The sequence below is a fragment of the Odontesthes bonariensis genome, chromosome 24 (genome assembly GCF_027942865.1).
Source record: "Odontesthes bonariensis isolate fOdoBon6 chromosome 24, fOdoBon6.hap1, whole genome shotgun sequence".
Classification (NCBI taxonomy): Eukaryota; Metazoa; Chordata; class Actinopteri; order Atheriniformes; family Atherinopsidae; genus Odontesthes; species Odontesthes bonariensis.
Window position 1 is genome coordinate 23,143,654 of NC_134529.1, and position 27,976 is coordinate 23,171,629.

General features: G+C 40.0%; 1 protein-coding gene across 1 annotated transcript; it reads left to right on the forward strand.

The window, feature by feature from the left end:
- Positions 1-4: 4 nt before the first annotated feature.
- kif26bb (kinesin family member 26Bb) lies at positions 5-27,964 on the forward strand. The gene is given in 14 exon segments (XM_075459215.1): positions 5-324; positions 3,615-4,070; positions 6,867-6,988; positions 9,480-9,651; positions 13,932-14,141; positions 14,521-14,614; positions 15,692-15,963; positions 16,813-16,990; positions 18,467-18,605; positions 18,859-19,018; positions 20,589-23,664; positions 25,208-25,363; positions 27,101-27,251; positions 27,838-27,964. Coding segments are annotated over 14 exon segments (5,547 nt in total). The 5' UTR covers positions 5-90.
- The last annotated feature ends 12 nt before the right edge of the window (positions 27,965-27,976 follow it).

Below are 27,976 nucleotides of genomic sequence, written 5' to 3' on the forward strand. Positions count from 1 at the left end.
TCTACGGAGACCAAAGGAAGAGACTGCCAACCCAAGGAGCGCCTCACTCCCGAGGGCGCCGGAGGGTCCGGGGGCGACCCACAGCGGAATATGTATCAGAGAGCAGACGATGTCCCGTCCTATAACTCCCTCCCGGGGTCTGTGGGGGACCGCATCAGGAGCACCATGTCTTTTGGAAGTGGCACTTTATGTAGAGGCTCCGCGAATTCTGTCTTTGGGAGGTCCGACCGGAAAGTTGCGTGTTGCGACAAGTGCTCAGCGACCCTTGTTGCTCTGAAGAAACAAGCTCTGAGCCTGGCTGTCCACCATCACTTCTCCTGCAAGGTCAGTGACAAATTAATGCTCTGATGGAGAGGAGGCTCGTGCGGGGTGCATGCAGTGGGTCACGAATGGTTACTTTTCGGCTGATTATGAGGATAAAATAAGATGTGTTACGGCTGAGTGGACCAAATGCAATTGAAATAATCCCATCCGACTTCTCAGCATGCAGTATAGGCTGAAGGGTAGCTGTTGAAAGAAAGAAAGAAAACATATAAGCCACCACAACTAAGTATAATTAGATAAAAAAAAGTGTACATTTAATGGAAAAAAGCCTGCTTTTATATGGTAAATGTCTAAATAATGTGAAATAGCGATCGAATCAGATAAACCACCATTTTTAATCCATTAATTTATTAAAAACTGGCTTCTGCCACTTAAACAAGAATATTTGATGACTTTTGTGGTCTTTTATTGTTTATTGACAGTGTGTTGGGTTTTGAATTAGCAAAATAGTCAATGCAGATATTTTCATGTTTTTATTACATTTGGACATGAAACAGGCCAAACAATCAACGAAAGGAAAGAAAAATCTGAGTAATCTTTTGTCTCAGCCCAGAGACAGACATCAACAAAACTGATACTGTTTACCCATTTTCTGCCAACTGTCATACATTCGAGGCATTAAACTGGTATTCTAATCCTCACGTGGCCACATCAGTCTCACTATAGCTCCTTTTTAGAACAGTGCACATCTATACATTCAACATCCATCATTCAGACCCCAATCGACAAAGTAAACCAGTGACATTCCTGTGGGAGTGGTTTTAAATGGGCATGAATATTTCATTGCAACATTTCTGTGTCATATTTGGTCCTCTCTGCTGAGGAAAGGCTATTTATTTTTGTCTTAAGTGGGATGGGCCAGGGCCACCAACATGTTTTTAGTGAGGGACCACAGTGCAAGAGAGAGATGAGACACTGAAATCTGATAAGCCAGTTAGCTCCTTTCAGGTTTATTGATCTGAGAGGGATTTCTCAAAAACACCATGACTCTATGACATCCTTTTCTTTTCGCCTTTATGGGCGAGTTAACATGGAGCACCCATTTATTTGTGCAACTACTATAGCACTTTACGCTTCAAAATATGTGATCAGTTGTTTTTTATGAAAAGGGAGTCATCTAACCTGAAAATGCAAGTGCCAGGTGCTAGAACTCATTTAGTTTATCTGTTTGTCATAGAATATCAGAACACACATTATGGAATAAGTGCATTCAGTATTTGCTGTTGCATCATTTTCGGAATTTGAATGACTTTGTCTTGTTTAACGGTTGAGAGATACAGTATTCCTCTTGGGGAAAGCGGGGCATTGGCAGCATGCAGGAAGCTTGCAGCATAGGCAGGGAGTAGGGCAGCGAGGGAGGGACTGCGTGCTGGATGTTGGTTTGTGAGTGTCTTTGTCAGGATGAAAAGCGAGATGATTGTTGATTTTGTGTTGTTAGATTTGACAGCTGGCATCCAGGCTGAGAGCTCGGATGTCAACATGTTTTAAGCAGAATTATTTCAACCTTTTCCACACCTGCTGTTGTCACAGTTTTCAATATTACATTTGCCCTGTTCCATCCAGATAACAAGTGGCATAATTATACTAAATGCTAACACTGAGTGACTGCTCCCATCACTCATAAGAAAAAACACACACACATTGTTGCCCTGTTTAATCAACATAATATCTTTCACAGCACCTCACTGATAAAGAATAGTAATTTGACAGTTTTTCCAAGATTGTATGATGAATTGAGTTTCATGGCAAGTTTGATCTATCTAAAAAAAAAAAAAAAAAAGGAAAAGAAAAAGAAAAGAAAAAAGATTACAGTGAAATGCCAAGTGTACATAAATGGAAAATTTGAAAACTGCAAATAGGTTTTGGAATTTATTGAAACATGCCCATAGATAAATGGAAATGTATTATTTGAGGCAAAAACTGAGTTAATACAATTCTAACGAGCTTAAAAGTAAATATGCCAAAACAAATTCATCTTAGACTTTCTTGTAATTTTGTTTAAGTATTCAGGAATAGTTCTCCAGGCTTCTTGAAGGACATTCCAAAGCTTTTCTTTGGATGTTGGATGCCTTTCGTTCCATTTTCTGTCAAGATGATTCCACACTGCTTCAACAATGTTGATGTTTTGGACTCCAGGGAGGATTCATCACTCAATAAGACCTGTTGCCACTGATTTTCAGTCCAGTACTTGTGTCACTTGGCATACCTCAGCCTTTTCTCCCTGTTTTCCTTCCTTAAGAATGACTTCTTGACAGCAACCCTTTCCTTGGGACCATTTCTAATGAGGTGTCAGTAAACAATCCATGGATCAAGATATGGTCCAGATGCATATCTTATGTCTTATGTTAGGTCTATGATGGATTTATTACAATTTTTTTTAGTACATTCCTTTAATATATAGTTTATGTACTTTAATAGTTTTTTAGGCCTACCACTTCTTCTTTTGTCCTGTACTTCTAAAGTTTTCTCAAATCTTTTAAGGACACACTGCACACCATACTGTGATATTGCAAGTTTTCAAGTAATAATCTTTGAGGATCACCTTGTTGGAACAAAAATACAACTTTACGCATCTCAAATGAACAAAGTGCCTAAAGATACAATTTAGAATTGTTTTACTGCTATATGGTCTGTTGTATGTAAACACAACTCTGGTTCATTCCTTGAATGAAATGCATGCTTATGTCTGTGGATAATTATGTTTATATTTCATAGGTCAATATTGGGTGGCTTAGCAAATAAACAAACAAAAATAATGGTACAAGATGGTTCTCCTTCCAAAAATGGCCCAATGGGACATTTCGTAAATGCAAATCACATAATTGCCTAAGTGGTCATGTAAACTGTCAAAATGACATCCATTATTGTGGCAGTAGTATAAAACCAAGAATGTATGTTAGTCCTAACCTTGATGGGTTTTAACCCCTAAGCAAGAGATGCTAATGCTCAAACCCAACCAGGAAGTGACAAACTGTTGTCATGACTTGTTTGTTAGACGTGTTACAAAAACAGCCAGAAACATGTCCATTGAGGTGAAAATGTCATTGTAAAAAGAATGTATTTCAGCCCTAACTATTAGACATAGACGTCCTAATGAAACACTGTTAAAGTCATGCTGGGTGGTATGAGGAGTATACACAATTCATGTTCATCTGTATGAATACAAAATATTTGACAATATCATGTTTTTCTGTGAGACTGGGCTGGAGAGTAGGGGCCTCACAGGCTAGGCATTCTCCAGTTTTTCATTTTAAGAATAATTTCTGCTCTCATTTTCACATATTCTGCAGGACACAAGCGACCTGTCAGCATTTCTTCATGACAATCTTCGTGTCCATAGTCGTATCAACACGGAGTCCAGGGAAAGAGAAAGGGAGCCGGGCCAGTGCGGAGCTTGTGGTGCCAATGTGAACCAGCTCAAACAGGAGGCCATCCACTTGGCTCTGAGTCGCGGTCAGTCATTAGCCAAGCCTCCTTTTGGAGCCAGCTTCAGCAGTGGCACTGTGCTGGGACAAAGTGAGACAAAGCATGGAGAGAGGGCTGTGCATCAACCACGCAGTCAAACCCACAGTCCTCACATGCCGGGAAGCCCCAAGACACCTCAGAGGACCCCCCAAACCCTCAGAAGACGGGGCCCCAAGCTTCCCAATCCCGACATGGACCGCTGGGTAGAGGAGCAGCAGCAGCTGGTGGCTTCTAAGTCTGTATCAAAAACAGAAGGTGTCGCCATAAATTCTTACCAGCAGGTACCCCTAAAAGCCTTCTCTTAGCATTAAACCACATATAACACATTCCCTGGTGAGCATCCTCCTTTTAATGAGCTATATGGATAATGTATACGAGTGCACATGTCAGCAAGCCAATGATTCATAGTCCTAATCAGAGCCTATTTCGATCCCATGGCTGAGCACGTTCTTTAGAAGTACTTTTGCTAATGGAATGAAATTGGGTCATGATTTACCCGTCATAAAAGCTAGCCAGTCAAAAAGCACTTGTGATCAATAGGGGGACAGCCATATTTAAAATTGCAGCTGGTGAAATATGCATTACTGTGATGGAAGTCAACGCAGATTGAGCCCACCCCTCCCCAGTCCTCAGTGAACAAAGGTTATAGCTCAACTGAATAAGGGGATTGTGGAAGGGGATGTTTTTTCTTATCTTATCCAGAGCTGCACGGTGGTGTGGTGGTTAGCACCATTGCCTCACAGCGAGAGGGTTCCGGGTTTAATTCCCAGCTTGGGCCTTTCTGTGTGGAGTTTGCATGCTGCTTGTTCTCCCCTGGGTATTCTGGCTACCTCCCACTGTCCAAAAGGTTGGATTAGGTTGATTGGTGACTCAAAATTGTCTTTATGAGTGAGTGTGAGTATATGGTTGTTTGTCTCTGTGTGGCCCTGTGATGACCTGGCGACCTATCCAGCAGCAACATGTTGTGCTTCTGTGACTTCATGACACATATATGTGAATATAGATGTTTGTGTATTCTGCATTCTGCATTATGCATGAGATAAGGTTGAGAACTATTCATTATCTGGGAGTGTCGCAATATACTGATACTGACAAAAAGATTAAATATCTTATTTTTTTAAAACTATACCGTACATATGGTAGTATCATGATTTCCTCTAAGTTGACAAAATTACTGACTGAATATATACACACATACATATATACATGTATACATACATATGCAGACACACACACATGTATATATTTATATATATTTATATTTATGCAGATTTTTAGAGTTTACTAACTAGTTTACCAACTACCTCCTATATTAAGTGTAATTAAATTGGAAAAAAAAGGAAAGACAAAATACTAAAAAGACAAGGTGGATTTGTCTCAAAGTTTGTCTGAAAGTGCTTTTGATACGGTATGAATATTGTTATCGCGACTGCTTTTGGCCATGATAATCTTGTTGAGAAAATCTGACATTCTGACAACCCTTTTTTAAAAACAGTTAAAAAACCCATTGTAGATCAATCATCTACAGTATAAGATATCATCAGACAGACAATGCTGAACCGCATAAAGAATTTCTTACAATAAAATGGCTTTATGGTAGAAGAGTCCAGGGTGCAGGACTGGCCTTCCTACAGTACTGACCTTTCACGAATTGAAAATATTTGGAGCATCATGAAAATACAAAACAGGACTATTAGACAAAAATGGGTCTACATTCCTCTCCTAAAGATATAGCAACCGTTCTCCTCAGTTCCCAGGAGTTTAAAGACTGTTGTTCAAAGAAGAGAAGATGCCACACATTGGTAAACATGGCTCTGTCCCAACTTTTTTGAGACTTAATCAAAATCAAGGTGAGCTGATATTTTTAGTATATGTGCATATTATAGTAAAATATTTTATATTACAAATTTTTTGCAAGTCATTTCATTCTGTTATTGAAATACAATAAAAATTAGGGTTAAAAATCAGTCTGTTATTTTAAATTGTTGTGACATTATGCTGCATAATCTCCAATAAAACAGTCCAGTGTATGCAAGACTTTACAAGAGATTAGCAGGGAGGGCCCAGTTTGAGGGCAGATCAGAAGAGCTTTATGCCACTGAGATGAAATGATACAAGACAAGCAAATGTGGAGATTGAACCGTAAGACGGCGAGAAGGGCCGGGGGAATAGCAAGAGAAGAGAAATTAAGCAAGCAAAATTGGAGGCAGGAGGAAAGGATTGAGGGTGGGGGAAGGAGAGGAGAAAACAAGAGATAATAAATGACCATAGGAGAACAAATGCAGAAAGAAATTAGAGCAGAGAGAAAAAGAAAGTGAGAATCAAAAAAAGGATATGACAGAGACTATGAGCCATAAAGAGGGGACGAGAAGGGTCAGGGAAGTAAACATTATCCATTTTACCTTGGGTCTCCATCAGTACATTTTTATTTCAAACAACCACAGCAGATTTCTCTTGGCACTAATTGGCATTTTATGGTCAGATACTACTAAAAGTAAACTCAGTTGTTATCTTGCCTTATGAACAGGCTGAGACACTGATAAGATGAGGAGCTTGAGAGCGGCGACACAGAGATGTTGGCTCTGAGGCCCGCAGCCAAGGCTCAGTGACTTCATGTTGACTACATGGCGAGCTGCAACAGATGCATGCTGACTGGGTCATGTTAGACACAGAGTGCAGTCATGAATGAGTCATGACACACACCTCAGAGCTACAGCTGTGTAATTGTAGGAATAGCTTTACATACGGCTGTTTGACTGACAGTGTGTGTGTGTATTAAGGGCATCGGCTGTTCGTCTATAGCACCTCTTAAACTCTGAGTCATGTTTTAAACTCAGATATCAGTCATTACAGCCTTCACAAACTATTCCTCCCATTACTAATGCGGCTGACCACGTTCATAATATGACAGTGTATGTTTACCTCATGTACCCTCAACCTTATATGCCCTACTTACAACTAAGCACCCCATGTTCCTTCCCCCAGTAATTTCCATGATGATATCCCCTTTTGGAGAGGCTGCTGAAGCACAACTACAGGTTTGGGAATTTATATAATAAGCTTTCCTCCCCTGGCAGGCTGCAGATGATGCCCCACTAGGCTGCGGTGATGCTGGGACTGTGCAGACAAACTCCAAGATCCCTCATATCTCCAGAGTGGTGACCATTGCCAACACTGCTGCTATGTCCTTGTTGACCAGGTAAATCATATTTATGTAAAAACTATAAGTGTTAATAAGTAAAACTTGTCAGAACTGGTTATATCATAAGGTTAATTTGTATGACATGCAAAAGACAGTTATTTTTACTCAAGTACTGCACTCCATGCTCTGTGACGGTCAGGTAACTTCATACGGAGTTTGCTACTGCTAGTTTTGTGCAACATGGCAGGATATTTATCAAATTTTGATTACGTGGATGACAACTTTGAGTATGATGGGCGTCCTTACCGGAGTGAATGAGCTGTGCTCATGGATGTATTATATTAACTAGATAAGGGACTGCAAAATGGCTGCCATTGGTTTCAATGGAGTTGCTCGCCTGGCGCATACGCCGAAAAAGTTTCTGACTTCCGGGTTTACTTCCGCGTTATGCGGTGAATAGAGCATGCGCAGTAGAGTCACCCCCCATGATGCTTTGGGGCCTCCCATCATTCCCCGGTGCGATGAGGACATGCATGTATGTACACATCACAGTGCACGTACACAGCTATGACGTCACGCTGGGAAAAGATACTTTTCTGGGGCTTTTCTGGCCATTAGAAAACTTTTTGACGGATAAAAAGCCCATGACTTAAAAATATAGAATAACAGCGGTTACAACTGGAGGCGTCCTGTGAACAGTTTTACAGGCATCTCTTTTACTATTGCGGTCTATGGGAAAAATGCTTTTTGGGCCACAGGGGATTTTTTGTTGCAATACCATGAGTGGCCACTGGGAAAAATCGGCGTGCTGACTGAGAGGGGTGTGGCTGTGCTGCAGCGGCGCGCGGCGATGACGTCATCCCAGTAGACAGTGTGTAGAAAGCCCCCCTAGCCCCTAATAACAACAACACGGCAGCTCTGAACTAACAGTGCAATAGCACGCGTTCATTCATTCATTCATTTGTCTTAAAGTATTGGTGAAATAAAGACAGATAATGCCTTATTTTGAGGCTGTATTGTCAAAGTCCGAAGGACGCCGACTTTCCCCAAACTGTTATCGGTGAGTAGATGAACGTATTTTATGCCAGAAAAAAGGGTCCAGGTTTTAAAAAAAAAACTAACTTCCCATTTAAGTACAAAACTTGGATGACTTACGATTGAGTATTTCCAATTTTTTTTCAATTTCACTAAATTTTTGAGAAAAATATTGTACTTTTTACTGGACCTATCAAAAAACAAATTACTTTAAAAATATAGACAAAGTACACAAGTTAGAGATCTTAAAGTCTTTGTGTAATTTGTCAGGGATTAAATTGATTAAATAAAGGCTTTGAGATGGTAAAATTACCACACAAGACTCCAAAAAGGTCGAATGCCTATGTTTTCCTTGGTAAATCGTAAGATGTCTACGGTTTACATCACATGAAACGGTTCCAAAAATGCTTATAAGGACTTAAGAGGGAGTGGGTGGAGGCGTTACAGCACAGACTGTAATGCAATAGTCAAAGTTTTAGTCCCATCAGACCCGATATCGTCCAAAAACATTTCAGTTTTTGACTTGGCCTTCAGAACTAACGCAGTTAGTCAGGGTTAAGCATTTCAAAATATACGGTTAGGTTTAGATAGTAATAGAAGTCTGGTCAAGTCTAGGGATAAAAATAAATGGTTAGGCTTAAATAGAAATTTAAAAAAAAAAGATTATTGTTACATGTTTTCCTCATGTCTCCTGGATACTCCTCATAAAAAACAGGCAATGAAAAACAGAATCATCTCACTGTTTCTGAACCTTGTATTGGACATGGGGACAAATCTACCTGTTACACATTTCCTTGTGAAACTGGGTTGTTTTTAACTCCTAACACTAACCCTTTCAGAAGTGACAGAATTGCCATTCACCACCCTTCCTCTTGCTTGAAAGCAAGCAAATCAATTGTGTGTAAAACAGGTATGCTGCCATGTAACAAAATGTCGCAGGTGAACAACACGGCTAAGCTTTAACGTAAATGTCAATAATTAGGCTGCGTCACCTTATGGACAAACAGAACTGAGTCTGGAAAACATGGTCATGGTACAATTTTAGAGTCCTTTTTTTTCGAACTGCAACATTTTGTGCTTTGAACCAACATAGCTATTATGTGTGATTTCAAGTTTTGGGTTGTTTGAGACTGTTTCCTGAATTATCACAAACCTATTCATCAGTAAAAATGATGAGTAGATTAATCTTATAGGGAAAATACATGTACATATACATATTTTAGTGTAGTCTGATGTGTAATAGAAACTTCTCTCATTAATTACAACAGTGAAATACAGATTTTTATATCAACACATTAACATTAAGAATGTTATGTATGATATGGTATAATAATGATGGTGGGCATTTTTCTACAGTTACAAATGTGTACTGTTTATTAAGAAATTATTTAATTGCATGACTTTAACTTGTAGATGGAGTATTTTTTAATGTGTTGTATCAGTCACATTAACTGAAGCTAAGCCTCTAAATACTTCCTCCGCCACTGATGCCACCTTCCCATCTTCCCTGCAGGGCAGCCGAGAAGCTCAACCTGACATTGCGGAAAAAGGGCCAGGCTTCTGATCCAGCTCCCTCCCATTTCTCCACCTGCTTCAGGGAGATCATCCAGAAAAACCCACCAACCATCCCCTCCTGCCTGCTCCAAGCTGCCACTCGGACCAAAGACTCACCCGATGTTGGCAAGGTGGACTTCAAATTCTAGCACATGAAAACACAGATTTAGTGATTTTACAGTGAACCATATTAAGCTTAAAAAAATCAAGATTTTTTTTTTGCCAATTGACTGCACACTGCTTTCACTAGCTTGGATGGTACAGCCAAATAATACATTTAAACACATAAAACTGTATTGTGAAAACATATGGTACATACAACGTGCATTATCTACTATAGGCTTTATTATGTACTCTGATATTCCACACACTGGGTATACTTTAATTGAAATTCAACAGAAAATCCATTCATATTAGTTGTGATCACGTGGTACTAGAAGTCACTGACACTCACTTGCTGAAGACCGGCACTTATCAGCTTTGTGCCTTACATTACATTCCATGAATACATAGAATAATTCTCGACTGGGGGTGTACGTTTGCGAGAACATACTGCCATCCTTTCCCACAAACACCACATTGGAAGTGATCTTTTTACCACCCGTGTTTCAGGCTAAAGAGATCTCAGTCAATTTGAAAGAGATCCTATATCACTCCGCCTCCGTGATACACTGTAATGTGGTGCTAATGTCTCCATCTTGTTCCTCCCCTCCCTTCTCCTGACCTCCTCTGGGAGGGTAACTGAGGAGATCAATACGGCTGCCTGCCCTCCCATTGTCTCATAGATGGACTCTTGGGTTTAGTCTAGAGTTACAGATGAGGACTCAGACAGACCTTATCCCCAGCCACACCTGCCCGAGCACTCAGCTTTGTGTACCTCTGTGCTATAGTGGCGGAGGATATTTTTTTGCTTTTAAATGGCTCTTCTGAATAATTTAACCCTCATAAATAGAGTTTGACACATGTTCAATAGAGTTAGGGACCTACTTCTTGTATTGGGCATTCAATTTATGTGGAGAGGACCAGAAAGAAATCCTTCACAGACACATTATGTGGCAGATGGAATATGGATGTCATGTTTTCAAATTCAGCCGATAAGGGATGATGTCATGGTGGTGTAATGCAGTCCTGTCCAATATCAAGACAACCACTCTCATCTGGGTGTCATGGCGCACAGGTCTGCTTTCAGTCATGCAGAGGTAATATTCTGAATATGAAGGTACATCACGGTGTGGTCCATGCTGGATGACACCATCCTGTTAGGAATCTTCTTCAATGCCTGTGCCTGTTTGTCTTTTAGTAACTTTTTGCTTTGTTTAGCTATGGAGACGAGAGAGGAGAGAGAAATAAGAGACTTCAGCAGGGAAATGTAATCACGTTGCCGGAGAATTGAATAAACGTCACAGAGTGGGTGAGCTTTGGGTCGATGCATGCAAAGACAGCTCTGCTTCATGTGACATCCCTACAACATAGCATGCAAACAAAAATGACCATCCAATCCCACATTTGGTACTTCAAAGCAGTTTGACAACAATGTTATGTTTTCCTCAGGAATACCTATAAAACGGGCTTATAAACCTAAAGGAGCTTTCTGTTTTTTGAATACAATGCAAACGTCTTGAGTCACCCCTAATTTCCTACGATATCACTGGGAAAACTGCAAAGAGGTGTAGCAATTTATTGAACACAGCACAAACATAAATGGAAATACATCATATCAGGTAAAAAGAGAGTCTGATGAAATAAGGTCTTTGCAAGGTTTTCTGTTTTGTGTTGACACAACTCTGGCTCTTCCTCTGAAATGCCCCAAAACTTTTGCACAGTACTTAATTTAAGACCTTTAAATTTGAAAGTTCCTTTGACAAACGGCATTAAAAATTCAATGTCACAACATGTGGAATTTCAGCAGGAGACTTGCGCTGTCATGTATATTTGTTGCACTGACTGAATCCTTTCATCAACTGGCATGTTACAAACGTAAGGCAATATTTGGCATGGCCACCTTTATTATTCAACACAGCCTGAAGCCGCTTAGACAAGCTTTCTTGTCATTTCCTTGAATATTCTTCAGGAATAGTTCTCCAGGCCTCCTAAAGGCCATTCCAAAGCTCTTCTTTGGATGTTGGTTGACATTTGTTCAGTTCTCTGTAAAGATGTTTGAGTCCTCTGCCGAAATAATGATGAGGTCTGGGCTCTGGGGAGTATTCATCACTGCATAAAACTTGTTGGCTCTGATTTCTAGCCCAGTTATTGAGTCATTTGGCATACCTTTTCTCCCTGTTTCTCTTAAGAATGGCTCCTTGACAGCCACCTCTCTATGAAGATAATTTCTTATGAGGCTTCAGTAAAGTGAAGGGCCAGATGCATCTCTCAGACGCTGTGTCGGATCTTTGCGTGATTTCTTTCCTATTGTTAGTGTTAATCTTTTTAGGCCTGCTGGCCAGCTTCCTTGCATGTTACAAGGACACTCTCCAAACCATGTGGAGATATGCCAAGTTTCCAGGTAACAGCTCTTTGGGAATCACCTTGTTGGTGCAAACATGATATTATATGTCTGTCAAACTGTGTTATCTTTCACATTTCTTGTGGAGGCAACTAAAGAAATGGCAAGAAATCGTGTTTTTTCAACAGGCTGCTAGTGACAAAGTGCCAAAAGATAAAATAAGGTCTTTGCTGGGTTTTCTGTTTTGTGTTGACACAACTCTGGCTCATCCTCTGAAATGCCCCAAAACTTTTGCACAGTACTCAATTTAAGACCTTTAAATTTTAAAGTTCCCGTGACAAACGGCATTAAGAATTCAATGTCACAACATTTGGAAATTCAGCAGGAGACTTGCACTGTCATGTATATTTGTTGCACTGACTGGATCCTTTCATCAACTGGCATCTATTAATTTTGTTTCAACAAAACATTCTTCATATTTCTGTTGTCAGCTCATTAAATTTTGATTAGGATGAGAAACTTTTCAACAGCAGAGTACACTATCTTCTGTTCACCATCCCAGTTCTCAACACTAATCCTTGTTGACATCTACCGTCTTGTTCTACTAAGGTTTTTTTCTTTTCCAACAAAGGTTTCTCACAGCCTACGCTGGAGAAAAATAGCATGTCAGCCTTCCACTGCTGAGCAGCAGGGGCTTAGAGCACAAGTGGGGCTGTTTCTGCATTCTGTTGCTCTACAAAAAAAATCAAGTCAGAATCAAAGCATCTATTTTAGTCAACAAAAAGTCTTCAACCACTTATCAAGACCTATGGAAGACTGTTTCATTTTCTCACTCTACGTGGTGTTACCCGGTTTCGGTTAGTCTGCGATTGGAAAAAACTCCCTGAATTTTGACATGAAAACATTTGCGAAGCTTGCTGCTTTGAAACTTATACTTTTTTCATCATCTTCCTTTTGCTGCTGGTGTTTATTTTCAAAAGTTTAAGGGTCGTTTTTGCCACTCTCACGCTTGAAGGAGTCACAATTCAGTTGCTGTGCAGTAAAAGTAGAGCACCGCGTGCATTTAATAAATAATGGAGTGCTCCTCTCTCGGTAGTAGAGAGTAGTTGAAAAGGGTTCCTACTTATACAGCAATACGTATTTACGGCAAAGTAAAATAGTATTGCTCAACTCAGATTCAGTCTGTAGCTACACACCACATGACTTCATGCTTATTTTAGACAATAGAGGACAAAGACAATACCAAACTATGTACCTTTCTAAGGTCATCGCTGTTGCCCTTGCAAAAGGGACATCATAATAGCGTCATAGATATCATAATGGTGCTCTTGTGACCTGCCAAGCTCCTCCAATTTTTTAAACCCATCATGTGCCATAGGAGTGGGAAAATTTGGAAAATGGATGAGCTGGAGGTAAGCGTTTAAGAGCACATTGAAACCACCCGTCTTATACTGTGAGGGCTCCCATTGTTCTCAGAAATAGCACTGACCCATCTGGGCAGGAATACAGCACCTCTATGGAGGGTTGTCTTGTCATGAGGTAGATAGACCATTTGCACTCTTTAGATTGTGGAATGAGTACATTAAGAATTGGGCTTGTTGAGGAGTATTCTGCAGATGCTTGATCAGGTTGATGCCTTTGCATATTTATTGTGTTGCTCAAGCTTTTCCCGAGTAGTTTTTAGTTGTTTAGGGGTTTGTCCTGTTACCATGGGGACTGTAGCAATGTTTAGGTAGGTAGTATGGGTCTGAACATCATCCATGTGAATCCTAAGATCCAAGCTTTCCCAGCAGGACATTGCACAGCAAGAAGATAAACTTCTCCTGTCAGTGTTTTCAGTGCTGTACCTACTGAAACCAGTAAGCTTCATCTGTCAAATTTAACATTTCAGTAATCGGCAGTTTCTAACAAGGTGCATGCACAGCAAATGTCAGCTTGCTCTTCTTTCTCGTTTCCTTTGGTGCACAGGTCAAAGTAGTGCTGAGGGTGAGCCGAATGCTGTCAGAAGGCCAAAGCCAGCCACCTGTTCTCCGGATTGACCCATCCAAGAAAAGAGTCACCGTGATGGAACCAGTCATCAAAAATCCACCATACACCACAATGACACTGGGAAGGGAAGGCAAAAGTCCACTGAAGACCTTCAATTTTGATGCAGCCTATTCTCAAGATTCAAGCCAGGTTTGGTTCCTAATCGTGATCATTTCAAAATAGTTTCAAATGTTTCTATTTGTACTCTTGACAGGGATCTGATGAAATGAATGATGTACATTAACAGGTTCTTGATAGCATGCCATCAGTCTGGTGTAGCCACTATATATGTACTCAGTGAATATTGTCCCTCTGTACAGTACACTCTGCCTGATGACCTGAAAACAGACACCACAGTTACTCAGCCCATCAGTTAGATTAAACTTTCCCCAAGCTCTGCTTTCAGTATCTTTAGTATGAGAGTCAGTGTCTTTCCATCCTTCTTCGGCTCTTTGATTGTACTAGATGCACTTTTTCAGTGCACAGATGAATCACAAGATACTTGCTGTCCTTTGTTCTGTCTGACTAGGCCGAGGTTGGTGCAGGCGTTTTGTCTGATGTGATCCGGTGTGTGCTGAGCGGCACCGATGGATGTGTTCTGGGTTTGGGATGTACTGATGTGGGTGAGTCATCGGCCATTGTGAGAGGCCACAGGTTAAAATCTTAAGATGAGAGTGGGATGCTTTTATCTATACTTATAGACAATCCATCCCCCCTTCTCCCCCTGCACCTCTGTCCCACTCTTGCTATGATTCACTCTTTCCTTATCACTTAAACTCCTTGTGTCCACTTTCTCTCTGTCCTCGTGTCAGTCTTGACATATATCTTCAACCTCCTGTTTTATTTCTGCCTTTCTTTTAGTCATGACATGACAGAGTTGCCATTTCAATCCTCTCAACTTTGTCATTCATCTTTTGCCTGTTTGTAAATGAAAGCCTATTCATTAATTATACAGCATAGATATTGTTTTAAAAGCTTAGTTTTCGCTTGACGTTTCAGGGTGCTGGATAAAAACACACATTTATTTTCCTCTGAACTCAGAGGTCGACTGTAAACAAAGTGGACTGTAATATGTTGCTATTAGAGAAATGGGGCCCAGCACTTAGTGGCGGTGAAGGGGTTTAATAGATTTGTGGCACAGACCCACACTCATGCTTGCACATACAGACACAAACACACACACACACACACACACACACACACACACACACACACACACCCAAAAGCTAAGGACAGGGTCTCCTTGTAGCTGCTTTTTCACATGACGCCACTCTCCGTAAATCTGATTGAATTAGTTGGCCAATACAGACTACATGTGGCCCGCAGCCAGGGGGATATCAATCTCTTCTATAGAATACCATTCCCTCTGAATAACGGCGGGCAGCCCCGCCTTTAATTGGAGTAAACCAATTCTCTTATCCTCATTCAATTAGTTTGGATAAGACAAGAGAAGGTAAAACAGACCCATAACTCAAAACCAATGTGGGGCAAAAGTGCACAGGGAGATACAACATGGCACCAGTCCATTCCTTTGTTTTGTGAGTTTATGTGTGATAAATATGGGCTTTTTCTAAATTAACTGCATTTGTGTAGAATTTTTTTTTTTTTTTTGTTACTTCCACTGTAGTCCTACTGCATGCATATGATTATGTTTATTACAGGAATGCATGTACATGTGTATGTTCTGCTGTCTGCCTCAGGATCCTGGTCCAGCATGGTTGGGAGTGGTGAGAACATCCAGAAGCTTGGGCTTATTCCCTGTGCCATCTCTTGGCTGTACAGCGCCATCGAGCGACGTAGGGAGAAGACCTGGACTGATCTGACGGTGTCAGTGTCCGCCATAGAGCTGTGCTGCGGGGATGAGGATACGCTAAGGGATCTTCTGGGGGAGGTTGCCCCCTCATCAGGCAGTGTCCAGGACAGCCCAAAAGCCCATGTCAAAGTCCAAGAAGACCCAGTCTATGGGATACAGGTATAGGGAGGGATGTGTTCTGTTGGGAAAAAGTTGGATTATTACACAGTTTGAACAAGATGGTCAAGTGACCCACACTGATGCTGGTTGGGAATGATGAGCATTAGAACAGTTAAGTTATTATTATCAAAATGGATGTGAACAGTCTAATAGGTCTTTGTCTAAATCTTCTCACCAGAGTTGAGGTACTTTTTACTGCACTTAATTTAAGAAATAACATACAATTAAATGATTTTTTTTTAAAGTTGTTTAACAATTCTAAATATGACAGTGTACCCTAATTCATTTTTTTCTTTTTTTTTTTTAAGTTTTATTATCCACATAGCAAACTAACTGCCTATCATCTTAAGTAGAACGTGTCAATGACATCACACAAGATATTGTGTTAGACTTCTTGTTTGTGATCCCTCTAAGGAGACTTTGCCATCTCAATGTGATAAGATGAATGCTTATTGAATTTAATTCAGTTAGTCAGTTTGGATAATGGTCTACACTGCACTGCAGAAGATTATGTTGGTAGTGAGTAAAACCAATTAGACTGCGTAACAGATTACATCTGATTACATTATGATTGTGCAGTTCTCTCCTCCCTTTCATTGCTGTTTTCAACTGCAAGCCAGCATGTCATTAGCGTGGGTTAACCATTCAGCTTGTTTCCTCAGTTAACACCTGGAACCTACTGTATCACTGCGATAAATCAAACTACTGTAAAAAGTCCAATTCTCTCAGAGCAAAGCTCTGCCAAAGTTGACCAGTTCTGTTATTTTGCCATCTGTGTCAATAGAAACATTGTGGTATAAAAATCAAATGGCAGAGGAAAAAAAATGACATCCTCTCCTGTTCTTTCAGCTACGTAACCACAACCGGGTGAAGGCGCTCACTGCTGAGCGAGCTGCTTCTCTATTGGATGCAGCCATTGCAGCACGTCGACATCCCGACTTTATCACATACCTGTGCCACAGCTCCATAATGTTCTTCACTTTTTATGTCCAGCCCCCACGTACAGAAAGCAGCACCATTGGAAAAGGTTGTTGTTGAATATTCATCTACGAACATAACTATTGAAGAAGAGCTTTGGAATGATATTAAAACGGAACTATAAAGTTTCAACTTATTTTTTTATAAATATTCAATAGGGCTTTTATAGTTAATATGACAGTAACACAGACTCATTTTAGCATTGTTAAGAGAAATGGTGTCATGAACAACAGTGAATGCATAATTGGTGAACACTCTCTTTTAGTGTATTTAGAAGTATCACAAAGTTATTACTGTAGTGAGTAAAACCATGAGTCTGCATAACAGATTCCATTTGATTCCATTATGATTGCACAGTTGTTTTACATACATCACAAGCAGCGGGTGTTGCCTGAGCTGAGTGGTAGAATGGAAGAATCACTATACAGTCTTCATAACTATGTCCTCATAAGTGTAGATTTATGAGAAAGTAAGAAACATTGTGCTTGTTAGCTATGAATGAACCATTCGAGTGTTAATAATGACTAATATTGTTTGTTTATTTAGAGTGCAGCAATATCCTGTCCTATAAGGGATTAATACAAAATCATCCACTTAGATTCAATTCAGTTCAGTTAAACTCAGTTCAATTCAATTCAATTCAATTCAATTCAATTCAATTCAATTCAATTCAATCCAATTCAATTCAGTTTAATTTAATTGTGCTTCTACAGTAGATCTCTGGATTTCCAGTACTCTTTTAGTTTGGTAATGTGCTGTAGGTTTGATTCAATTCAATGAAATTCAATTTGACTCGATTAGATTCAGTTTGATCAAATTAAATTCAGTCAGTTCGGCTTTGCTTCTAGAGTAGATCACTGGGTATCCAATGTGCAGTTAATTTGCCATTTACTACAAAGATTTATGCAGTTAATCATGGTTACATATTTTAGTCACTGGACATTTTTACATAGATACAATCCCTGTTAGCCCAAAGCTCAGGCTCAGACATTTCTAAACATTAGATTTCCAACGGTTTTTCTACCTTTGTGATGAACTGATCGATTCGCAGATCAATTGAAGTCACAGCACACCCATAATGTGAACACTGTACAGCTCACAATTGGTGTCACAATTCAAGGACCAATGCTACAAGCATAATCGCAGCTTTCAGCTAGCCAGTAAGATAAATGTGAATCTTTAGGGAGGGGAGCCATGAAGACACAGACGCTTAAATGGCTCATTTCATACAAAATATTGTTGAGGGCCTGACTGAAGAGGTGGTATTACATATATAATGCATTATTAAACTGGGAGCCATGCAAAGTTACTCTGGTGGAGCTCAAGAAGAAAAATATAGAGCTGTATTAATGGCCCATTAGTGGTCAATTTTTCAATTACTGTGTTCCACAGTTCAAAATTCAGTGCTTAATATTTCAGTTGCTCATGTATCTTACAATTCCTGTATCTTTATTTGCATTATTGGAAAAACATGCAAAGCTTTGTGTATTAAATGTTTCCTCTACTGTATGATTTCCATGCTCAGGTTCACGGGGCACCACAAAGTTGACCATGATAGATGTGTGTAGCGGTATGAGGGGGATGATAAAGAATAAACCTCCACATTCTGAACTGGGCCCAATTGTTGTGTCTCTTCTAAGCGGACATAAAAACATTCCTAGCAAGTAAGAATGTGACTCCAAAATGTTAGTGTTGTGAATGTTTTGTAAGATGTAAATGTGTAAAGTCAGCCGTATCAATATTTTGACAGTGAGTAGATGTTGATTCTTACTATTGTGCAAATATTTCAATAAATATAATACATTTATATAGGTAAAAACAACATACAAAACAAATGATAGAACACTGAAATGTAGAAATTCATGACCCATGCATATCTCAAGTTCACTTTTAGACATTTGCATTGTTTCTGCACAGGAGCAGTAAGTTGACCATGCTCCTTCAAGAGTCCTTGGCTCGTGCAAACTGCCACATCGCTGTACTTGCTCAGGTTGCTGATTCACTGGCACACCTTCAAGAGACCTTCTCTACCATCCAGCTGGCTTCTCGCATTCGCAGGACACAGAAGAGGACAAAGGTACTTGAAAATAAAGTTATGTTCAGAAGTAACACACTCATAGTGGACATTATGGAGATGCTTATTGTTTAGATCTCAATTATCTCTTTTTCTGGGGCATAATTGTACAACATACGTCTTCAAGACAACAAAAAACAACAATTAATAATTTATTTTAGGTTTTATCATCATAAGCAAAAAAAAATCATACAAAAATAATAAAAATACACTGACTAAAGATTTAAAATGTCTTTTAAGTCACAAACGCCAGTCAACTTCCTGACAGTGACCTGGTCAAGAACAACCCAGGAACCATCGAGCCATAAGTCTACCATGAGCCACAAGCTCCTAGAATATCAGTGTTACTATTAAACGACACCAAAAAAAAAAGAAAAAAAGAATTATTGTTACTCCAACCAAAACCAAACTTTTACAATACATCCAAACTAGTCAGTCCAACTGAAACTGTGTGAAAGCAAGCTTCTCAAATCCGATCTATTACACCCAGATAATGTGGTTGGGGATCAAATTAGTCCTGCATGTAAACACTCGACTAGAATCAAATAGAGGGAGGTGCTCTGCACTTGCTAAAAAGTTCAAACGTTTTGCATTACTTTGTAAAAACAGTAAGTGTAAGCCTATATTAACACAGCCAACTTCCTAATAAAGCTGCTCTCATTCACATTTTTCTTTTCAGATGGCTAAACATGTCAGAAATTGTAAATGAAAATTTGTGTCTTCTGACAAAACAACCATTCAAGTAACTTAAGGACATGTGTGCAGTGCATTTGGCTATACTTACATGCACAATTGTCTCCCAGATTTTGCTCCAGAGCACGTATACCACAACCATGACAGTGGTCCAGTTAAATAGCCTACTTGGGCTGTAACAGTAGCTCAACTCAACTATGCACATCACTTTACTGACCAAAGACAGTCAAGTATTACATTTCCCCTCTCATTCTAAAAGTTTAGAACTGACAACATGGATATAAAAAAATCTTTCTGGAGGAATGCTCAATGGTAAGGGGTATGTTTGGAAATATAAAGATAAGATATTCAGTTACAAGAACACTACCAACTTTTTAACATGGAGGCAGTCGCACCATGCTCTGTTAGCAGAACTGGCACAAAGTGGATGGACTACCTCTGAATTCTCCAGAATAACTTCATGCTGTCAGCCAGACAACTCAAACTTGAACATGATGTTTCCACAGGGCAATGATTCCAAACACACATCCGGCGTGCTATGGAGAAAGCAGGCTAACTTGAACGTTTTGTAATAACCTTCCCAAAGTCCTGTACTCAACCATACTAAAAATATGTAGACTGAAGGGACTGTGCCTGGAAGCCAACAAATTCAGTTCTGCCAATAGCTAAATAACTTAAAATCTACCCTTTTTCTTGTTAAAAGTGTTTATTGTACATTCATTGTTCCTCATAAAGAAAACAGTTCAAATAAATTATTGAGCTTTCTAATTTCATTTTGTTTAAACTTAAAGCACATACTGTCTTACTACATAAATATTTCTGTTCCATCACAGGGACTGTTAATTGTTATTACCTCATAAGATTAATCTGTTTCCAACAGCAATCAACATCATGTTCTCCTTGTGGAAGGAGTTTGACCAAAGAAAAGAGAGGACCACAGTCTTTGTCCCTGCGGGCTTTCCACTCCACCGATGAGGTAGATGTGGATATTCATCCTTTTCGTCTGCGTGGTGAACTGAATCGCTCCAGTAGTGATCAGTCCTGTGACACCGTCATCCAAATAGACTCAGATGGATTGGTCCACTCCAAAGCAGCTCCAATGCTGGCACAACCTGAGTTTGTGCCTATCATACCCTCTTTGCATCCAAACAAGTCTGACTTGGATGACCCAGAGTTTACAGCTCTCCTCCAAGAGCTTCTGAGAATTCCTCAGCTGCATGGAGCAAAGAAGACAGAAGACACTCTGCAGGGGGATATTGAAGTTCTGAAAGCAGAAAGGAAACAGCCAGAGAGGGATTGTCTTAAATGTGATACGTTTGCTGAGCTTCAAGAACGTTTAGGTTGTATTGATGGAAGTGAGATGACAATGGATGTGCTAAAGTCTTCCTTAAAAGGTGCTTCTCTTAACAATATTTTAACCAAATCACATCCAAAAAAAGAAGCCTCTGAAGCACCACAGACTTTGTTGAATCCAGGTATGGGCTGTGTTCAGACAACTCATGGAGAAAAGCAAACAGATGGTGCTCTCCCTGGAGACAGTTTTCAGAGAGAGGATTCGGGTCTATATGACTGTGAGGAGTGTGGTGCAACCAGTTCCAGTGACGAATTGTTGAATCAAACTCTGGGTCGTAACATGACCCTTCGTTCTGCCCTTCCCAACACTACACCTGCTAAATTGGGTGATGAGCTCCCCTTCAAGGGCTTTGATGCAAATGCTCAGAATAAGACTGCCACCAGTTCCCCTGCTCTTCAGCAACCAGAAAAACAGGAAAGTCATGAAACTTGGTTCAAACCAGATAAAAGGGCATCACCAATTGGCAAGAGCTCCCCAATATCCCCTTCCTCCACCTGTTCCTCTTCACACTCCTTAGCTAAAAGTGTTATACTTGGAGATGTCTTGTCTAATCGCACCGCAGAGGACATTAAGGAAATGAAGGCCACTATCACAGTGACTGTTCAACAGCCACTGGACCTAAAGGGTCAAGATGAACTTGTCTTCTCTATGGTAGAGGAAGTGACAATTAGTGGAGCGTATGACAGAGGGAATGCAGGCGGGAACATTATTTGTATCAGTGACCCTACTCAATCACAAGCACATCGTCACAGCGCAAGTTCTCAACCAATCAGGATTATCAGCAATATCAGTGATGACTCTGCAGCTACAGGTACCTCTGTTGGTCAGCCTGTAGCGACAGACACAAACAATGAAAAGCTCCACTATCAGTTCAGAGGAGAAAAAAGGATCATACCATCATTTATAAATCCCATGTTGATTGGTACTGATGTGGACTGCGATTTAGTTGGCGCAAAAGTAAAGGAAAGTTCTCAAAAAACATCTGAAGGAGTCAAGTTAGGGTCTGAGCTCAAAGGAAATAATGTCAAATGGCCAGAGGACAATAGAATGCAAGAAGAGAGGACTGGGACTTTTGCTTCTGAGACACATCATAAAAAGTCTGACAAGGCATGTTGTCCACCTTGTTGCCAAATTTCCTCTGACCCAGCAGTCTCGGAAGATAGGGTTTTCTGCAACAAACCTGCAGAAAACAAAATGTGTGAAAAGAGACTACAAAATACAGACAAGAGTCACCCTAGGGACTGTGAGCATGTTTATTCGACTAACAATGGAAAAGTCTCAGAGGGGGGAAAAATTGTTTGTAGACATGGTGGGAATATCCCCAAGAGAACTGGTGTTACACCTGGTTGCCAAGAAACCATCCTTGATACCTCTATAACAGGCAGTTTACCTAAAGCCTGGCAAAATGCCAACTACCAGGACAACCACTCAAGGGGGATGACATCATCCACTCCATGTAGCCCAGGGGAAACTCTGCAGAGGGGGCAGGGCAGACAGCACTCTCCTACAAACCACAGCCTCCATGTCTCATCTCCTCGAAAATGTGGAACAGAGTTTAAACAGGGTTCTTGTAGCACTCTCAGAAAGGAAGCTGGAGCTTTCTTTGATACCTCAAGTCTAACAAGGAAACTTGACAAAACAAGTGACATGCTTAAATCACCCACTGAGGACAGTAGTAGGCTTTTCAGTACCAAACTGGAGCACCTGGCTGCAAGGACTAATTCACTTGGGAGAAGCTCAAGGGACTTCCCAACCCTGGAGAGAGGTAGCAGCAACACTTCTATGAGCTCTAAGGGAAGCTCCAAGGAAAGTTCGAAAGGGTCTTGTAAAATGGCTCATAAAGGACATTATGAGGGAGATTGCACCTTTCCAAGGGTCAGCAGAAGCCCCAAGAAAAATCCCCGGTCCGACCAGAGTCATCACTACTTCCACTCTGAAAACCTTGTGCCTCAGACTGTTAAGCATACCCATTCAAAACTCTCTGCTGTGGGGAAACTTAAGATGGCTAGCCCCAAAGTCCGTAGACTGTCTGCCCCCAGCATAAAAAACATCGCCCCTTCCCACAAAAGTCTGAAACAGTCTGTCAACCGTAGTGCCAGTCTCTCCCCAGACAGTAAAACAGTTAGCTTTGAGCGGACGTCTTCATTTTTTTCCTCTTCCCCTCCACGATCTTATCACTCAACCAGTCGGACTCCCAGCCAGAGCTCCACGTGCTCATCTACAAAATCTGCCATTCAGGGATTTGTCAATGGCCGAATCTCAGACTTCCTTAGGGAAAGGGCACCTAGCCCCACCTCAGCAGGACTGGATCCAATGACCACACTTCTGTCTCCATACAGCCATGTCACTGCTCCCCGCATGCCCGATCACCAGAGTGGGCATGCTAGTGACACCACCAGTGTGCTGAGTGGAGATTTGCCACCGGCTATGGGGAAGACATCCCTACATTTCTCTAACAGGAACAGTTTGGTGAGCAGTGGTTATGACAGCATGGTGAGGGACAGTGAAGCCACGTCGAACAGAGAATCTGTCAGTGACAGGAGCGGCTCGCTCCTCAGTGTGGCACGCAGCAGCCGATCATCTCGGAAGCGAGGGAACACAGGTAAGAAAACCCAGATAAATGTGGGCTTTTATGAGCTCATCTGAATGACTTTAGGAAAAATTTGCCCTTTTTTCCTAAAGTAGGATAATACAAAATCCGAGGTTTTGTTTTTCTTGTTTTTCTTAAGAAATAATTTGATCAATGATTGATTTTACTTGCCAAACAATGGTGTCGAATAGATCAAAAGCTGTGAAAGTACCAGATCAAAAGCGGTGAAAGTACCCAGAGTGGGCAAAAAACAAAAACATTAAGTGTTTTCTTTATAATTTCTTAGGTTTGTATTTAATTTCATATAAAGGATCCTAAAGAACAGTTTCTTTTGGTGTTATACCTTCAATTGCAATGGCCCTATGGTATGAAGCTACACTCATAAAAGATGCACAGAAACTGAAACAGATTTTATGACATCCCATTTGAATAAGTGCAATTGTAAAATGTGCTCTGATCAAATGCTAGAAACCATTTAATTTGTCTTGAAATGTCGTGCTAATGTAACAGTAAAGTTTTTGAATTGAGAAAACAGATAAACAAACAAAAGAAAGGAAAATTTGATGATACCAGATGGAGTTTGAATAAATTAGCTACATAATTCCCTTTCCAGACAAAATAAATGCATGAATGATAGTTCCATCAAACCAAAACATTTTTTGGGTTTGTATGCTGACCAAATGACATATTAATGTGACATTAATTAGAGATTACCCACATCTGTAGAATGCAGTCAGACCTAGTTTCCCCACTGGCATTAAAAGTCTTATTGTGTATGACATCAATAATATATGAACCCAGTGACGGAATTCACTAATGGAAGAATAAATACAGAAAATTAGGTGCGATTGGCTGATTCAGTAAATAATAAAGATGGGTGTGCGCATTTACAAACCATACTTGCTAATGGAATTATACACTGAAAAGCAAAGCGAGGGTACTGCTAATGGTGCATTGTTTCATGGGCATATGGATTCCTCCGAAAAATCTGCTGTTTAATCGTTGACCTGTAGTTTTTCTTTAAGTGTACTGCGATTAACTAATCTCCAGAGTTTTGTCACAAACCATGGCTTAAATATGTTTTTTGACAAAAAAAACACACGCTTTGTCTTTGTTTACCGATAAACTGAGTCAATCCAGAAAAGAGTACCAGAAATCAAGTCCCTGGTCTTATAAATAACACATAAGCCCTTTGAGCTTGTCTTGCCCTCAGGCAAACTGCTTACTCAGTCTATGGCCTGGGAATTGAAGGCCACTTAAAGGCATGAGCCTTTAGTTATTTTACATTAATATGGTGGCTTATGAATACTCCAGCAGTAGCCACTACTTTAGTGGCTAGTAGAAATTGTATATATTGTAATTTTCGTGACTTTCTTTTGTCTTTTTTTTTTGTATGCAAAACATCTGATATAAAACCAAAAGGAATAAAGATAAAACAAAATAAAAAGCAATACTGCAAGAAAGATTAGCTATCTTTTTGAAATGGGGAGGAAAAAATAAAACACAACAAAAGAAGTTCAGCTGCAGTATTTCACTGCATTTTACTGTCTCTCAGGTACTCACCAGCGGCGTCTTTCCCATGATACAACCCTGTCTTTGAAGCGCTCAGCCAGTGGCTTGCGGTCTCGTTGGATGGATTGGGGAATTCCAGAGGCCTATGAGATCAAGGTCTATGAGATCGACAATGTGCAAAGGATGCAGAAAAGAGCAGGTGCTGGCAAACAGGTGCTGGGTTTACTTTGATTTTTGGTTTTGGAGGTTAAAGGATAATACATAAAATAAGACCCTCTTCAACCTCTTCAACCCAGTGGCAACCAGCGGGAAAAACCAGACTGAAAAAAATGGATCCTGATCCTGATTTTCAGTTGGAAAAATACACAGCTGCATCAAATTCTGTCAAAAAATAAATTTCTTAACAAAGATTTAGTTAATTCTTTTTTTTACAAGGAAGGTGCAGAACACATTCTACTAGGTGGTCTGTTTTTAATTTTTGTTTAAATGCTACATCTTAAACCTCTCAACATCATCAATTTTAGCTACTTAATTGATAATAATGGAATAATGGAAATTTGGAATGTTTCAAACTCAGTTTTATAAAGTTGATAAAAGCGACCTTTTTCACAACAGTATTATCGTCAAAATTCACAACTTTAACTTTCTAAATAAGGAACAGAGTAGCCAACAGCATGAGGACCTACTTACAGGGCTACAGGCAGGCTAATTAAACTAGCTAATCAGCTTAAAAGTTAAGCACATCCGGTATTTGAATCAAATTAAGTCACTTGTAAACAATAATGCATATAGATTCACTTATATCATATCTCCATCACATACTGTGAGCACAGCTCTACTAGAGGTCTCATCTTAGTAATTTCTATGGGAAACAATAACATAAAGTTTGGCATCAGTTTGTGGTGCAGAAAAGAATCTGTTTGTTAAAGTAAGTGAAAGACTTCCACAGTGCAACTGCCACAGGAAGTTGGGCACAAACAATGGCTGAGGTTGTACTGGGCAGCTACCGGGTGGTAATGTCTGTGAAATTAAAGCCGCATGTTGCTAAATAAGGGTCTTTTTCATGCTCTTATTTATAACATCATGTTTCATGCTCTTATTTGTATCTATTGATATTTATATCATGCACTTATTTACTTATCCTGAGTAAGTGAAGCTAAAATAAGACTCTAAGATGCTGAAATATGCTTGAGAACAAAAATATGGTGCATGTGGTGATGTAATGTCCCCAAGACGACAGTTCTGGCCTCCTGAGACTTTGCCCTGCCTCCACCAGTCTCACACACGGCAACTTTGATACAATTTTAATGACCACATGGGGGAAACTGGGTCAATGCACTGCTGTCAAGAACAAAGAGGTGCACTGGAAATACTGCCAACAAAACACATTTTAATCAAAATACAACAATAAGGAAAGACTCCTAGCTTTGTAGAAGCAGTTGTAGTGTAATACTGCAGGTTTGTGTTTCATATGAAGAAGAGTTTTTTTTTTGTTGTTGCATCCCTTAAAATAATGTGCACGTATTGACCTTTGAAACCATTTCTTCTATTTAACGAGGTTAGTGATCTCGGAGAACAATTCTACGTAGTAGCCTAGAAACCTGTTTTGTTTCACTCCACAGAGGTATTGTCTCTATCCAAACATGTTTATGTGTGTTAGGAAAGGTGCTGTTTTATGTCCAACTTCTAAAACTGTGTGTATTTGACCATCCTTAACAGATTTAAACCACTGTGTTGAAACCCATACACCACAAAATATTATTTTCATAGAAGAGAACATTTATTTACAGAGTGGGGAGTACTTCTGAAAAAAAAAAGGTTAAGATACACTAAGTCAAGTTTTTACAGTAAGAGCTTTACACTTATCAGTATGTGCTAAATAGGGGGGGGAAAAAAGAAGTAAAATATGTATTTGCGCATTTGTTTGTGATTTCAGGGCCCTGCATGCTTCAGCGCCAAGCTGAAGTTTTTGGAGCATCGTCAGCAGAGGATCTCAGAGGTCCGAGTCAAATACAGCAACCTGAGGAGAGAGCTGGAGCAGGTCAAAGACAACCTCATGCTGGAGCCCGCAAAGTGGAACCAAGAGTGTCAGTAATATTTCTACTGACTTGACTGAAACAGTTTGTAGCGCCTGTGACTTTGTGATTAACCAGGCCTAGCTAAACCCCCTGGTTAGGCCCATAACCATGAAGACGACAGTTAGACAGTTTGTTCCCCAAAAAACTGAATGAGGAAAAGGGTGAAGAGTCAGAGCTAAGCTATCTTGAGACCATGATGATTTTTTTCTTTGTGGCAAAGATGAGTACATTTTTGAGGAAAACAGAATAATCATGAGGAGATTAATTACTGCAAAAAAACTAAATAACAATTTGATAACACTTTTTGCTTTTCAAAAACATTCTGTGACCTATATGGCCAAAATGAGCCAGATGTACTGGACTGAAACATCTAAAACACGCATGGTGGGGATTTTGAACCAAAACTGGAAAAACTGCTTAGATATAATATATATACCTATATATATATATATATATATAATACATCATTACTGAAATACACAAAACTGGAACCAATTAAATCCAATATGCAATTAAAGTTTATTGACTTACACATAAATAAACAATACATAGCACATCAGTGTTGTTTAACTGTTACTCTGTTATCCTTCCTCAGTTGACATATGGCAGACATTCGAGGTGGATCCCCTGGAGCACTTGGAGGCCCTTGAGGGAGTGACAACTGGGTTGGAGAACAGGGTTAACCTCTGCAAGGCCAACATTATGATGGTCACCTGCTTTGATGCTTCCACCAG